The sequence below is a fragment of the Cherax quadricarinatus genome, chromosome 29 (assembly GCF_038502225.1).
Source record: "Cherax quadricarinatus isolate ZL_2023a chromosome 29, ASM3850222v1, whole genome shotgun sequence".
Taxonomy (NCBI): Eukaryota; Metazoa; Arthropoda; class Malacostraca; order Decapoda; family Parastacidae; genus Cherax; species Cherax quadricarinatus.
Genome location: NC_091320.1, coordinates 31,927,669 through 31,944,480, shown reverse-complemented (window position 1 = coordinate 31,944,480; position 16,812 = coordinate 31,927,669). Strand labels below are relative to the sequence as shown.

The 16,812-nt window shown below is 35.2% G+C and overlaps 2 protein-coding genes across 2 annotated transcripts in view; one reads left to right on the top strand and one right to left on the bottom strand.

Moving 5' to 3' along the window:
- The window catches only part of Rab3-GAP (Rab3 GTPase activating protein), a 74,135-nt gene extending 68,463 nt beyond the window's left edge, over positions 1 to 5,672 (bottom strand). The window contains exons 1-5 of the mRNA XM_053779268.2: positions 5,520 to 5,672; positions 4,957 to 5,096; positions 4,585 to 4,794; positions 1,994 to 2,078; positions 1,339 to 1,462 (exon numbers count right to left, since the gene is read on the bottom strand). Coding sequence (XP_053635243.2) covers positions 1,339 to 1,462; positions 1,994 to 2,078; positions 4,585 to 4,794; positions 4,957 to 5,086 — 549 coding nt within the window. The 5' untranslated portion in view covers positions 5,087 to 5,096; positions 5,520 to 5,672. The remainder of the gene's footprint in view (positions 1 to 1,338; positions 1,463 to 1,993; positions 2,079 to 4,584; positions 4,795 to 4,956; positions 5,097 to 5,519) is intronic.
- Positions 5,673 to 5,786: 114 nt separating this feature from the next.
- Positions 5,787 to 15,437, top strand: LOC128690426 (myb-like protein X). Its single transcript, XM_053779103.2, has 5 exons — positions 5,787 to 5,959; positions 8,856 to 8,905; positions 9,672 to 10,543; positions 12,649 to 13,072; positions 14,638 to 15,437. The coding sequence occupies exons 1-5, from the start codon at positions 5,937 to 5,939 to the stop codon at positions 15,228 to 15,230; spliced, it is 1,962 nt and encodes a 653-aa protein (XP_053635078.2). The 5' UTR covers positions 5,787 to 5,936; the 3' UTR covers positions 15,231 to 15,437.
- Positions 15,438 to 16,812: the final 1,375 nt, after the last annotated feature.

Below are 16,812 nucleotides of genomic sequence, written 5' to 3'. Positions count from 1 at the left end.
TTGAGGGTCCGTCCCGTAGATCTACGGCTTTACGTTCAGGGTCCAAACCGTAGATCTACATCATGAGCTCAGCTCACTCTGATAAACTGTGAGTGGTACATTTGGGCCTAGATATGAGAGAATACATCTATGTGGTATGTGTGCACCACATAAAACAGATCCTGCAGCACGCTGTGTATAATGAGATAAAAAAACTGAAATCATGATTTTTCGATTAAAACAGCGACTTTGCAGTGTTTTTTCGTATGTTTTTTATAGTTCTATTTGCAATTTCTTGGTCTCATTTGATAGAATAGAAGACATATTACAGAAATAAAGTTGATTTTGATTGGTTTTAGCACTGGAAATGGCTTGAAACTGAGCTCAAAGTAGCAGAAATGTTAAATTTTTGCCGATATTCAAGAGTAAACAAACGACCTCACACGTGGGTCTAATATGCATTCACAAATATGGTGATGATATTTATACAATTATTACAGTATTGCATAACAGTAAATCTTCTATTTTTTGGTGTGAGTAAAAATTCATTATGTGAATAAAAAATCAAAATGAAATTTATTTGTAAAGCTTCAAAACGTAACTAATGAACAGAGGAAATGTTACTTTAGTTCCAGGAATACCTACATTGTTTATTCTGGACCCTATTTTGAAATTGGAATATTTTGAACTTTGTGTTAAATTGGTCAAATTAACAACTTCCGATCACTTTAATTTGTAGTTGAAACAGTTGACTTGGCAATTTCTTGTCCTCAATCGATAGAATAGAAGTAATACTAGTGAAATAGCTAAGAATTTGGTTGATTGGAATAATGTAATTGGCCTAAAATGGGAGTCAAAGTCGGCAAAATCGCCGATTCGTAAATATCGCTGACACATCAAAATTCACGAGAGCATAATTTCGTCAATTTTCCATCAAATTTCGTACTTTTTGTTTTATTACCTTCACAAAAAGATTCTCTACCATTTCATAAGAAAAAATAACAAATTTTTTTTTTGAAAATTCTTGGACACTGGGGCACCACTTCCGATTTGGGCCTTGGACCCTGAAGGGGTTAAGGGTTAAATAGACATGTGGATTTAAAGAGACACATGATGAAGGTCCCAGGACCAAAATGTTTTCTAATAAATATATCCTAGCGTTTCCATGGGGAAGTGGAGAAGAATCTCTTCTGTAAGCCGTGTGTGTCATAAGAGGCAATTAAAATGCTGGGAGCAAGGGACTAGTAACCTCTTTCTCTGTATAATTGCTAAATGTAAAAAGAACCAGCCAGGTGTGCTAAAAAAATAGTCCTAGCATTTGCTCACTTGTCTTTTAACAACCATAACTGAGAACTTTACCTCGGTATACATAGCAACATTTCCTGAAGTGAAGCCAACAATAATGCAAGTCCAGTCTGGGCCTCCAGTGCTGCTCTGCTTCTGGGAGATCAGTGGCAAACAAAGCAATGCACTTATTTCATCACTGCCAGAGAGAAGCAAAACAAAGTTGGAGCTATAAAAAAAGTATTCATTCAATTTTGTGATGTAGAATTCTCCTATGAACAGAAATTCAGTACTGTATATACATGATAACATTACTTATATTAAAATTCTGATTATCAGATTTTTGAACCTATTACCCATCTACTAATACAAGGTGACCCAAAGAAATACATTCACCATCCCCCATTCTCTATGTTTTTCCAGAAGTTACATGGCCCTCCAATTTTCAATATAATCATCAAAAGCAGTAAATTATAAGTAAATACAGTAATGAGATACTAGATAAATATGATTAGTTAATTAGGCAAATGGTAATTGTATTATCACATATTAAAAATTGTCCTCCGATACCAAAATTCAAAATTCTCCTCTAGGGCATGTGAGAGTGTTTATTCATGTACATATTTAACTGTTAAAACAGAAAACAGTACAGGAATATTTTGAATACCATACATAATCCAGAGACAAAAGGCAACCAAGTAAAATCATTTAAAAAACTGAACTCGTGTACCTTGCACCAAATCCAAGTGTACCACGCCAAGTAATTACTAACTTCATTCTTTCTTCTTCTTCTTCAGCTGAACTTTCCCAGCGACCTTAAATAATACAAGAAAAGGTACTGCTTTGGAAAATTACATGTTGGAAAATTACATTTTCCACATGTAATGCAACAAAGAGGATAGCTAAATCTTTTGGGAGAGGGGGGAGGGGATAGGGGTCGTGGAAAAGGGAAGAAAATACATGTTCAGTGCTAAATCTGATTCCTAGAAAATTCTTTCCTATCATTTGTAAATTAACAGTAACCTAGTTTAGTGAAAAAAAAGAAAATGGATGTATATGTACAGCACAGCATAAAATAAGAACAGTACAGTCTTAAGAAATGGAGAAAGTAACACCCTTAATATATTTTTAAAATCATTTACACAGCATCATGTAAGGTGTGGCAAATTTTAATAATGAGCTGCCCCATAAAAATAAATTTTGAAGTAAAATGCCTACTAGGTTTTGTTAGTTATGTATTTAATATACATATCATTTTCAAAGATTAAAGGCCATTATCCTATCCAAGCTCATTTCTAAGCCCACCCATATCGAAGGTATACCACCACCCCCTGGGATGTCACCCACAACAGATGATTAACACCCAGGTACTTACTGCTAGGTGAACAGGGACAGCAGGTGTAAGGAAATATGCTCAATGTTTCTACCTGTGTTGGGGATCAAATCCTGGACAATCAGAAAGTGAGCTGAATGGGCTACTAACTGAACCACAGTGCAAACTGGTGTCTCAACTACAAATAAATACATTTTAGTATGGTTTGTAAGATGGTTTGATAATTCAAATAGACATGAATGTGACAGAATATAACGAAATGCGTGGTATGTAGTGACTGATTCCAATAGTGATTAAGTTATTTCATGATCTTGAGGAAGGCATTCAATGTGACCAAGTATAGAAACTATTAATAACATGCACCTCTGTGCACTTGCTCTCCCTCTGTGGGCACCTAGCTCCCTTGCAGTGCTCCCCTTCCTTTGTATTTGACTGGCTCGTCCTCCTTATTCCCCACTACTACCACTACTACTACCTCTTCTACTACTACTACTACCACCACCACCTCTTCCTGCCTATATATAGCCGTCCTGCTCCACTTCTGGTTAGTGTGACTTTGTAAATGGTCCAAGTCGGACCGAAACGTCGTCGTAAGTTTCTCTTTTATGTGAGAGTTATTTGTGTATAGAAACTATTACTCACGAAACCATAATAGCACAATTCTAAACAAATATTTATAATAATAATAACCTCTATTTCTACAAGTACATGTACAATGTATACAGACCTAGCTGACATCAGTGACATACTACTATATAGAAAGCCCTTAGTTATGCAGAGCATTTTAGGGAAACTAGGTCAATTTTGTCCCCAGGATTAGACTCGCATAAGTCAACTAACACCCAGATACGTACTCACTGCTAGGTGAACAGGGACAGCAGGCATCTTAAAGAACCACATCCTAATGTTTCCACTCATACTAGGAATCGAACAAGGAACCTCAATGTGTGAAGTGAGTGCGCTAGCCATGGGTTCAAGCCCCACCCATTTTGCGATTTATTGCAAGTATTAAAATCCAAAGGTATCTCTGAAGGGGTGCCTTAAGGTGGTTGCCTGAATTTTCCTGTTTTCTTCTCCCTCCAAGGTTTACATTTATAAATGCCTCATTTGCTCTTGGCATGTTCAGGTGCTGTCTGGTCAGTTGTACACACACACACCAATCCCAATTTTTTTTTCCATGTAATAACTTGATAAAGCTTCATCTGATTCGCCTCAAACTTTATTATATATTGTTGCCAATTTTATTTTGAAAAAGGTGTAATATATTTTTCATGGAATAGAGGATGCCTCTTATGAATGTCTTCAACCTTTAATGGATGATGCATCTAATGAAAAGGACAATACTTTTTGGGTTGAGGCTGTACAAGTGCCTTTTACTAACATGTTTATAATAAACTTTAAATATGTTGACTGCCATGCAATAACTGGAGAATACATCATCTGGTCAGCTTCAAACTTTTAGTGGTAGTGCATTTTTCTTAAAGGAAGTTTTGTATTGATTTTGGGCTGTAATGGGTACGAAGCTGGTAAAGGGTTAATTTGCAGGTTTTCATCCAATAATTTACAAACATTTCAAACCTGACAACTTAAGAATGCAATTTCTGAATAGCTTTAAACCTTCAGAGCTTGTGTGCCATACATAGAAGAAGGTTCAAACTAGTTTTGGACTGCATAACTGCCAATTTGTCATGTTTTTATTAAAAGGATTTGGATATTAGTTCCTGTAATCTAGTGGTCCCAATGTTGTGAGAATGCTTGTGCTGAGTGTGAGTGATACAAGTTATCTCTAAGCATAGCTGTAAACCGTATATACAATAATTGGCTTGCCACCTCTCTAGATTCACTTTGATTGGTTCCACCATATGCTTTCATCGTTACTGTGCTCTACCCGAATACTCATTAAAGCAATTTTTTAAAATTACATATTACAGTAGATAAATAAAAGATTTTAAAGAAAATTTATATTAATAGTACAGTACTGTACTTACAAGACAATATTACCATGCGGCTTTTGTAAGAAACAGCCATAAAATCTAATGTGGGAGAAGCTGCAATAATACACTCTGACAGCCAAGAAGTTTCTGGTTGTGGGGAAGAGGAAGATTTTGGCCGTACATCGCTGCTGCTTCCAGTACCAGAGAGTCCTCCACTTCTCTCAAAGTCATCCCATTCACCCCATTCATCATTCCATTCACTATCTGGAAAAAATGTAATTATAAATCTGTTCTAAACTATAAGAAATATTTGTAATTTAATGCTGGACTGGATTATACTCTCCAATTAACAAAAATATAAATACAGTACTAAGCTGTAAGTGAAATTCTTACCTACTGAAGTGAAAGAATATTGTACAAGCTAACCTGGATTCTGTGTCAAGTTTAGACTTCCCTGGAGAGAGGCTCTACTTCCACTGATCAGGTGAGGACACAGGAACTGAACAAGCTCTGGGGTGTTACCAACAGCTGCTATTTGTTCCAAGAGGCACGACATTTCAAACGTGCTGTGGGAAAAAAAATGTTTAGATAGCAACAAGATTTCTTTTTACTGAAACCATTAACAGCCTATCAGAATTGGTTAAATAAGGTTATTTAGGCATATGTAAATAATTAAGTTTATTTAGGCACAGGCAAGTAATTAAGTTTATTTAGGCACAGGTACACATAAATACAATTAACACATAGTGTAAATTACCTAAGGTAACCAAAAAACATGTCACGTAAGTACAATTACACAAATTTAGGAGAGTACATAGTGACACGTGTGTAAATTACCAAGGATAATTCACAATTATTAACAATAAAAATAAAGAACATCAAATACACGAAAACGAATGACAAGAACAACAGACACAATAAAAATAAAACTGACCTTGACACAATAAAGTCACCAAGACTCTTAAAGAGACACCAAGAGAGGAACTAACCTTCAGTTCCACCAGTATAACCTCTCCCTGGCTTCCTTTAATGACAAACTAGTCCTCTTACAGTCAAGGGTGGAAACACTAGGCCTACACAGGCCTACATCAGTGTGAGAGCAGAACAGCTGACACTCCAGCTTTGTTGTCATCACGTGACCCACCAACCAACTCAACAACTATTAATCTAACAAATAACGTCTAATATACAAATAAAAATTACCACCCAATGAACAAACTTTCAACACCTTTGATAATTTAAGTTATACTTCATTTTAATAAGGAATTTCTCCAAGGATTTAGTTTTATAATAGCTTGAAGTGCTCGTTTGATCCCCGCCAAAACTCTCACAGATAAATATAAAAAAAAAGTCTCAATAACTTATTATAAATAATTCGTAATATAACCCGTTGCTTAGAGTTATTAATGGAAATTTGTGAGGGTAAAAGGTTAGTGTTTAATATTATTATCATTATTTGTAGTGATGAGGATGTGCTGAAGGAATAACCTGGAGTTAAGTCTGCTAGATATGTGTATAATGTATAATACAACCATAATACATAATACAGCCATAATACATAATACAGCCATAGTACATAATACAGCCATAATACATAATACAGCCATAATACATAATACAGCCATAATACATAATACAGCCATAATACATAATACAGCCATAATACATAATACAACCATAATACATAATACAGCCATAATACATAATACAACCATAATACATAATACAACCATAATACATAATACAGCCATAATACATAATACAACCATAATACATAATACAGCCATAATACATAATACAACCATAATACATAATACAGCCATAATACATAATACAGCCATAATACATAATGCATAATACAGCCATAATACATAATACAACCATAATACAGCCATAGTACATAATACAGCCATAATACATAATACAGCCGTAGTACATAATACAGCCGTAGTACATAATACAGCCATAATACATAATACAGCCATAATACATAATACAGCCATAATACATAATACAGCCATAATACACAATACAGCCATAATACATAATACAACAAAATTATGTAGTATAACCATAATACAACAATGCAATCATAATACAATAATGCAACCATAATACATAATCATAATACAACATAATACATTGTCATAATATATAATACAACCATAATACATAATATATAATACATAGTGTCTACACATATCTGCTGTGTATGGTAATCAGTATAACTGTATATGTGTATACCTGAATAAACTTACATATATATATAATACAACTTCAGGGTATTATGAGGAAATAACTGGACTTATAATCCCCTTCCTCGGATTGAACCTGATTGCTTCACTTCCTCCTGGTGCTTCCTCCCTGGCGAAAATAAAAGCAATAAAAAAAATCTTACGAAATCGACATATTGGGTCATCACGGGTTAAATTTTGCATCATTTATTGTGTAAAATCGTTGTAAGAGTTTAATCCCTCAGGAAAGGGTTCTTGATCCATGGAATTGAGCCTGGCTCCCTTCATTCCCCCAGATGTTGTATGACCCCTATGGGTTTAGTGCTCCCCATGAATGTAATGTAAAAGTGTAACATTATGCATGACGCTTTAATATAAAAATGTAGTTTCTTACCAAACCCGTACAGGTCATACAGAGCTTAGGGAAGATGTCTTGATTTAAGATAATCTATAAATGGCTTTGCAGATATAATTTTTACAATAAATATGTCCCTTCAAGTTGTATCACCCTTACCATTTTAGCGCTTCAGTTGATCATAATAATAATACAGTGGACCCCCGCTTTACGATCACCTCCGAATGCGACCAATTATGTAAGTGTATTTATGTAAGTGCGTTTGTACGTGTATGTTTGGGGGTCTGAAATGGACTAATCCATGTCACAGTATTCCTTATGGGAACAAATTCGGTCAGTACTGGCACCTGAACATACTTCTGGAATGAAAAAATATCGTTAACCGGGGGTCCACTGTACATGTCTCTTCAGGAGGGATGCCTCCATGCTGTTGAAGGGCTTTTAGGTTATCCTGGGTAATTTACATTATGTATGATAATTGTACTTATGTGTACCTGTGCCTAAATAAACTTGATTACTTATTCAGTCCAAGGAACTGGAGCTCTTACTTTTCCTTGAATTGAACCTGAATACCTCCCATTACCCAGGCGATATATGGCCCTTACAGGTTTGAGATTGAGATTGTTTATTTCAAAGTAATAATAGACAGAATATTCTACACTAAACTTAAAACTAATTTAAGAACTACATAGTTTAATTTTCTCTCTATTTAGCTTCTATACAAGGTATTATCAGGAAGATTAAAAAAAAAAATGCAAGTTACAATTCATAAAATAAAAAAAAACTGTAATTGTCTAGTTTTAAAAACGGCGAGTGGAATTAATTTATGAACCTAAAATACAATATAATGCAATAGGGGCTTTGGCATGCTGCACTTTAAAAATTGTATTCCTTGTACTTCTCTGTATCATGTTCAGATTAATAAATAAATAAATACAGGAGGTCCCCGCTTTACCACACTTCGCTTTATGACATTTTGCTCATGCAGCAATTTTCAGCTATACCCATTCTTCATTTATTCAGACTTCCTACAATAAATATATTCACCACTTACTGTAAACCAAAGACAAAAGTATTTTAAGGTATGGAATATGTACTATATATTCATTTTTTTTAGGGCTACCTCTGTTGCTCACTTGATATATGATAGTGTTAACATGTTATCAGGCATGCATTTGAAAGTGAAAAAAGGCTATGTTTCACTTTACAGCAGTAGCTGGAACCTAGCCTGCTGTATAAATGGGGCCTCACTCTGATCTGGTTAGATTAGGTAAGGTTTGTCAGGAAACAGGACAAGTGTTTCCTGACGCAAGTCTTAGTCAGATGATGACACGCCGTCGGAGCTTTTGTTCACCTGACTGAGGCTTTCCGCTGGCTTACCAGTACACCCCTTTAAAAATTATGGTTATAGGTGATCTGAAGATTATCTTAGCAGATGTGGAACCAGCCTTTCCCAATCAGGATTACTTACCTCACAAGCCTTTATCTTCCTCAGATTTAGCATGTGTGCTGCTATACCAGCTTTTACCATATAGCATCGGAATGGAAAATTAGATTTCCGTGATGTATTATTGAGAACATGCTGCATGAATGTACTTTTCCATAAATATATTCATAATATTTTCCAGTTATTTTAGACTATACAGTATTGAGATCTAATAAGTTTTTAGAAATATTTAAAGGATTTCTTTTAGTACAGTGTGTAAATTTCACAAACTATTAATTTCTTCTGGCAGGGTTCGGAAAGCTGTGAATTATGCTGAAGTCTTATGCGAATCCCAAGATGGTAAGTTATTAATCAAAAGACACATTGCAGAGCAAGCTTTTATTAGGTTAAAGTTTTTGTGTAAATAGTTCAGAAAGCCTACAAGTTGAAGATTAGGACACTTTTGCAACATTTGGGAATCTTTACTGTGGCAAAAACTTTTCCACAGTAAAGACTCCCAAGTGTCTCATTCTTCAGGATAAAGTTTTATTAGAAAGAATATTTTGCTCTATGCAGATGTTTATCACAAATGGCACACCATCCAATAGGAGCTTGTTTGGCGTGTCTTTTCTTCACTGTTGTTGGCATTATGCCACTTGGATCCAAGCTAGTAATCATTTAAATTCTGAAGAATCCCATGGCTCATAGGATCTTACATTAAAGCATTGACTTTGTACAAACGTTGCCACCACACTATAATGACGTAAGGCTTCATTAACAAAGTTTATTATGAAAAAACTAATAAGTACATTTTGCTGTATGACCCATTCGGATTTAGTGCTTCTTTGTGACTATAATAATTATAAAGTTACTGAATGAGCGATGGTAAATATTTCCTTCTTTGGGTCGCCCTACCTTGGTGGGAGATGGCTGGTGTGTTATAATGTATAATAATAATAATAATAATAATAATAATAATTAGCCATCTTTGTTTTCTTACAATGCTATTTCTGCATAACAAATAATTTTCTTTATATTGAATATCAAATACTGTACTAGTAATATAATTTCCTTTCAAGCTCTATATCAAAAAAGAGTGAAAACAATTGTTATTTTTTTCTTTCAGATGATGATTTTGCTGATTTTTCTCCTCCTCCAAAAAAAATACAAGAGGAGAAATTAAAGCAAGCAAATGAAGACAGAGAAAAGAGAGTGAATGGCCATTATAGTGATAAAGAAAAAGACAACAGGGACAATAAAGAAAACAAACATGACAGAGATAAATATAGAGAACAGGACAGGGAAAAAAGTGATAAAGATAGAAGCAGAGATAAAAATGACAAGGCTAAGGACAGAGATAAGCACAGAAGGGAAGATAAATATGAAGATAAGAATGGGAAAGATAAAGACTGTGAGAGAAAGGATGATGATAGATCAAAACTGGATAGAGAAAAGGAGAATAAGGAGAGGACACATAGTGAAGTTAAGAAACAGAATTCAGATAGGGAAGAAGAGGATAAGAGCGGACTATACGATAAAGCAAATGGAGACGGAGAGAAGAGAGTGAATTGCCATTATAGTGATAAAGAAAAGAAAGATAAAAGGGATGATAAAGAAAAGAAACACAACAAAGAGAAATATAAAGAGCAGTACAGGGAAAAAAGTGATAAAGATAGAAGCAGAGATAAAAATGACAAGGCTAAGGATAGAGATAAGCACAGAAGAGAGGATAAATATGGAGATAAGAATAGAAAAGATAAAGACAGTGAAAGAAAGGATGAGAGTAGATCAAAACTGGATAGAAAAGGGGAGAATAAGGAGAGGACACATAGTGAAGTTAAGAAACGGGATTCAGATAGGGGAAGAGAAGATAAGAGCGGACTATATAATAAAAGTTCACTTTCACCCATATCAGCCAGTCACACTTTGACTTCCATTCAAAAATCCCCAAATAAAACAACTAAGCCTAGGCTGACCATTGAGGAAAAACTTTTTCAAGTGAGAAGATAATTATGTTCTATTAATATATTGTGTATGCATAAAAATTGCTTTAAAAATGTATATATAAAATGGTACTGGGTAGAATTATAGAAGTCCAATTTATTCCTTCTTTTGTAGAAGTTAATACTGTCTATAAAATGTTTGTAAATACATAAATTAATGTTACTTTAATGAAAATGCATGTATCCCCCATAGTTTTCATTAAAAAATATTGATATAGAGTAAAAGTGCCCATTATCAATTTTTAATAGACTTATCATATGCAATTAAGTTTGATCCAAGGAAAGAGCTCTCAGGTAGCTCCAGTTCCTTGGATCTACCTCTAAAGTTGTCTTATGGTTTCAAAATCTCTTGTGAAATCTCAGGTGAAAGGTTGTTGTAATTTTAAATGTCCACATCATAGGACTTCTTATTACTAGGTCAGATCTCAGCAGTGATGTCCTACCTTTGATTTCTGTTTAATTTTCTTTTCCAGTGCTCATTTATTAGTATTTATAATTTGTTATATATATCCCATGTTTTGCAGTGCTCATTTATTAGTATTTATAATTTGTTATATATATCCCATGTTTTGCAGTCTTGCTTTTGCTAAATTTTTGCTGATACTTGTTTTATTAACTTACTTATTTTTTTATCAGCTCCCAATAGTAGAAATTTTTAATTTTTGTTCAGTTATAAACAAAATACTGAATTTTTTGTGTAAATTTTGTTTTCATAAATTCCACAAGGGCTTGGACTTCCAGCAAGCGTGCATGAGCGTGTTAGATAGGAGTGAATGGAGACGAATGATACTTGGGACCTGACGATCTGTTGGAGTGTGAGCAGGGTAATATTTAGTGAAGGGATTCAGGGAAACTGTTTATTTTCATATAGTTGGACTTGAGTCCTGGAAATGGGAAGTACAATGCCTGCACTTTAAAGGAGGGGTTTGGGATATTGGCAGTTTGGAGGGATATGTTGTGTATCTTTATACGTATATGCTTCTGAACTGTTGTATTCTGAGCACCTCTGCAAAAGCAGTGATAATGTGTGAGTGTGGTGAAAGTGTTGAATGATGATGAAAGTATTTTCTTTTTGGGGGATTTTCTTTCTTTTTTGGGTCACCCTGCCTCGGTGGGAGACAGCCGACTTGTTGAAAAAAAAAAAAAAATCCACAATTATATTTGCTGGTAAATCTTTGATAAAAGAAATTAATGTAAAATTATATAAGAACACAATAATAGTGGAGCACTGCAGTAAGTCTACTAGGCAGTTATAACTCTCTTGCTTCAGTGATGCTACTTAGAAGTTTGTTGCAATCATCCATAGTGTGGCCAAACCAATGGTTTCCTATACAGAAGGGCCCTGCTTTACAGCTCTTTGCTTTATGGTGTTTCACTAATGCAGCCATTTTCTATTATGTCCATTCTTCATTTATTCAGATTTCCTACAATAAATATATTCACCACTCATTAGAAGCTGAGGACAAAACTATTTTAAGGTAAATAATGTAGTGTACTCTATATGCATTTTTTAGGCCTGGTTCTGTTGTTAACTTAATATATGACAGTGTAAACATGTTATCAGGTATTTATATGCATTTGAAGGTGAAAACAAAGCTCTTATTTTACAGCCATTTTTTGCTATACAGCAGTAGCCTGGAACCCTGCTGTATAAGTGAGTGCCTGTACTATATCCTTTCTAAATCTAAATTTGTCCAACTTGAATCCATTGCTGTGAGGCCTGCCTTGGTTAGATATCTTTCAGCACATTATTTATATCCTTTATTTATCCCAGTTTTCCAGTTGTACACTTCAGTCATATCCCCCTAATTCTACACCTTTCCAGAGAGTGTAAATTCAGTGCCTTCAGTCTATCTTCGTAGGAAAGGTTTCTAACACTGGAGATCTACCTCGTCATCCTTCTCTGTATGTTTTTCAACGCATTTACTGTAATCTGCTAATGTATATTGTATATATAGTGCCATCAGTTATTTTTTCTAAATACTGTAGTTAGACTTCAGTTATTATTCATGTTTTCTTTTATGTATTATTAAGGTTATATGTAAGAAAAGTATTCTGTAAATGTATGCTGTATCTTCATTAAAATTTATATTTTTATAGAGGGAATTGGAAGCTGCCATTGCAATATCAAGACTTGCTGCTGGAGATGTAGCTGACTTTAAGACTCAACCAGATCAAAGAAAAACAAGAGTAGACAAAGAAGTAACATACAGAACAGATGCTCCCACCTGTACTACACTGCCTGGCTCAGAAAGCTCTCCAAGACCAATTCACAGCACATCACAGCTTAGCAGCTCACTCCAAAACCAGGAGGCTAATGAAAGAAACAAAGTGTGTTCATTTTCTCCTCACAACGAATCAACTAATGCAAAAGCTGATACAGCTGGAGAAATAACAAGCATGGACTTGCTTGAGTTGAAGAGGCTTGAGAGTAATGCAGGCAGCAAAAATGAAAATTCCCAACCCAGCACATCTACCGGTATTACCAGCAAAAGGCAGAGGAAAACCGTGGTATTCAAAGAAGGTATGTGCAGTGGGTTATTCCAAAAGTTGATAGACTGTAATTATTCAGGGAGGTACCATGCTGTCCTGTCACAGGAGTGATAAATATAAAAGCTTATTTAATACTGCTGCTCCTCACTTAGCGATGTACTTGTTTACCAACCACTTGGACTTATGACCAGCTCTCCAACCAGTATGCAAACCTAAGTAATGTATATTTGAGCTGATTTCCTCTATTCTGTTTATTACAGTATACAGTACACTATTGTATAAATATTTAAAAATGTACTAGATATGTTACAAATGGTGCAAATGTGATATTAAGAAATATCTAAAGATGGTTGACACAAACCCACTACCAGTATAGTATGCTCCTTGCTTAATGACTATTTCGCTTACCGACCTACTCTTAGGAAAGGAACCCCGTCATTAAGTGAGGAGAGGTTGTATAAGTATTTAGGATTTTAACCCCTTTTTCTGTATAAACTACTAAATTTAAAAAGAAAAACCTTTGTTTTTCTTTTAAGTCACCCTGCCTTGGTGGAATATGGCCAGTTCATAGAAAAAAAATAGGATTTTTTCCCTTACCTATATCTTGTGCTGAATGGCCCATGGAATTTAATTCATATTTTATATAAATATCAGAATAATAATAGTAATTTTCTGTCATCATGACACAAAATCTCAATAACATAATTGCAAACAAACCACAGATCAGAATGTGGTTAATTTTCTCTGTCTTATCAATCTTAAGGTATTAGACTAATCTAAGTACCTTCTTACATTTATTATTCACTTATCATCTTTACTTTTCTTTCTAATTATATAAGATATGAGGACCAGAATTTTTGTTTAGTAGCTGTGTATGTTGCAGGAAGATAAATAAATTGCTAAGAGCATGAGTCTGGTTACCCTTACTGTAATTAATAAACCAAAAAATAAAGAGGGAAATCATGTCAAACTGTTTGTGCATGTGCAACATCTGGGTATCTTTAGTTTGTAGACATTTTGTCATCCAATGGCTTTATCAATACAATACATGGACATAATATGAAGACTGTAGAAATATATGTACAGTGGACCCCCGCTTAACGATCACCTCCCAATGCGACCAATTATGTAAGTGTATTTATGTAAGTGCATTTGTACGTGTATGTTTGGGGGTCTGAAATGGACTAATCTACTTCACAATATTCCTTATGGGCACAAATTCGGTCAGTACTGGCACCTGAACATACTTCTGGCATGAAAAAATATCATTAACCGGGGGTCCACTGTATACGGAAGACAGTGGAAGACGAGGTAATCAGCCCCTCAGCCTAGGAACAGGTGATGAGCACCATAGACTTGTAGATTCTACAGTATTTGCATACAAGGGGCTTTTGGCCTGTACACCCAATCACTATATTTCTTTGTACAACTATGTATCTTGTGCAAATAATAAAAAAGTAATTATATATATATTTGTAGGCCAACATTTTCTTATTAAATTGAAAACAAAATATAGGTAGTAATATAACTAAATATTGTAATGAGACCTGGTGATTGAAAAGTTTAATTGTACTTATTATGTACCCTTCATTACAGATACTGACTCGGATAGTTTTGACGGATTCAGCATAGATGCTGATCCTGACTCAGACTTTTCAGAAGGAAGTGATTTTGCATTATCTCCTAAGAAGAAAAAGAAGAAGAAAAATAAAGAGAAAAAACAATTGAAGAATAGTAAATCAAAGTCACCCAAACCTATACAAATACCTACTCCTATCGAGACGGTGACATCATCTGCGATCGAGAACAATGATCTGAAAAATTTGTCTTCCCTGTCAGTTCCTCCAAGCCCTACTATAACTTCACTTAGAAGCCCCTACAATGTGACTCCTTGCAGCCCCCTCATTGTGTCGAAAGGAAAACCAACTAGCTCAAGCACTATTGTCAAAGAAAAATCTAAAGCGGTTTTAGATTTGAACTCTGCTAACACTAAGTCTTCCTCTGCAAATTCTACAATAAATTTAGTTAAAACACCCTTTAGAAGTCCTCTACTGCAGTCTCCAGGGAACAGTAGTTCAGATTTGACAACTAGATCATCTCTCATTATTAATAAAAATACTGGGCTACGACTTGGATTGTCTCGGAGAACTAGTGTTAAACCTTTACATCCCAGTGTGTCTCTAAAATAACTGGGAGTATTTAATAGTTTTAAGTGTTCTTTCACATACATTTTAATTACCACTACATGTATAATTTTTATCATATCAGTGTATGAAGACACTTTCTGGGAAATTTTACATTATTAGGGGATACTGTAATAAATTTTATATTAATACTGTATTTAAATAATAATTTTCATTTTATTTTAATGTATAAATAAATATATTTGAATAACTTTTTACACTTCCTTCATCAATTCTGTGGTTAACCTCATCCTTCATAAATCCATTCTCTGACACATCAACTCCCAAATGTCTGAAAACATTCACTTCTTCCATACTACTCCTCTCCAATTTGATATCCAATTTTTCTTTATCTAAATCATTTGATACCCTCATCACCTTACTCATTTCTATGTTCACTTTCAACTTTCTACCTTTACACGCTCCCAAACTCATCCACTAACCTTTGCAATTTTTCTTTAGAATCTCCCATAAGCATAGTATCATCAGCAAAAAGCAACTGTGTCAATTCCCATTTTGTATTTGATTTCCCATAATTTAATCCCACCCCTCTCCCGAACACCCTAGCATTTACTTCTTTTACAATCCCATCTATAAATATATTAAACATCCATGGTGACATTACACATCCCTGTCTAAGACCTACTTTTACCGGGAAGTAGTCTCCCTCTCTTCTGCACACCCTAACCTGAGCTTCACTATCATCATAAAAACTCTTTACAGCATTTTGCTCCCCTGTCCACTCTATCATATGCCTTTTCTAAATCCATAAATGCAATAAAAACTTCCCTACCTTTATCTAAATACTGTTCACATATATGCTTCAATATAAACACTTGATCTACACATCCCCTACCCACTCTAAAACCTCCTTGCTCATCCGCAATCCTACATTCTTGAGACCAGGTCTCATGGTGGATCAGGGTCTGATCAACCAGGCTGTTACTACTGGCCGCACGCAAGCTGACGTGCGAACCACAGCCCGGTTGGTCAGGTACTGACTTTAGGTGCCTGTCCAGTGCCTTCTTGAAGACAGCCAGGGGTCTGTTGGTAATCCTCCTGATGTATGCTGGGAGGCAATTGAACAGTATTGGGCCCCGGACACTTATTGTGTTGTCTCTCAGTGTACTCGTGGCGCCCTTGCTTTTCATCGAGGAAATGTTGCATCTCCTGCCGAGTCTTTTGTTTTCATTGGGAGTGATTTTCGTGTGCAGGTTTGGTACCAATCCCTCCAGGACCCTCCAAGTGTATATTATCATGTATCTCTCTCGCCTGCGTTCGAGGGAATACAGATCAAGGACCTTAAACCGTTCCCAGTACTTTAGGTGCCTTATCGCACTTATGTGTGCCGTGAAAGTTCTTTGTACACTCTCCAGGTCAGCAATGTCGCTAGCCTTGAAGGGGACCGTTAGTGTACAGCAGTATTCCAGCAAAGAGAACAAAAGCAATTTGAAGAGAATCATCATGGGCTTGGCGTCCCTAGTTTTGAAGGTTCTCATTATCCATCCTATTATTTTCCTAGCGGATGAGATAGATACATTGTTGTGGTCTTTGAAGGCGAGATCCTCTGACATTATCACTCCCAGGT

Bases quoted from the DNA above. Each gene is read 5' to 3' on its own strand.
- LOC128690426 (XM_053779103.2), top strand. From the start codon at position 5,937: ATGGAAATTTGTGAGGGTAAAAG. The intron at 5,960-8,855 runs GTTAGTGTTTAA...TTCTTCTGGCAG, and splicing joins GAAATTTGTGAGGGTAAAAG to GGTTCGGAAAGCTGTGAATT. The intron at 8,906-9,671 runs GTAAGTTATTAA...TTTTTCTTTCAG, and splicing joins CTTATGCGAATCCCAAGATG to ATGATGATTTTGCTGATTTT.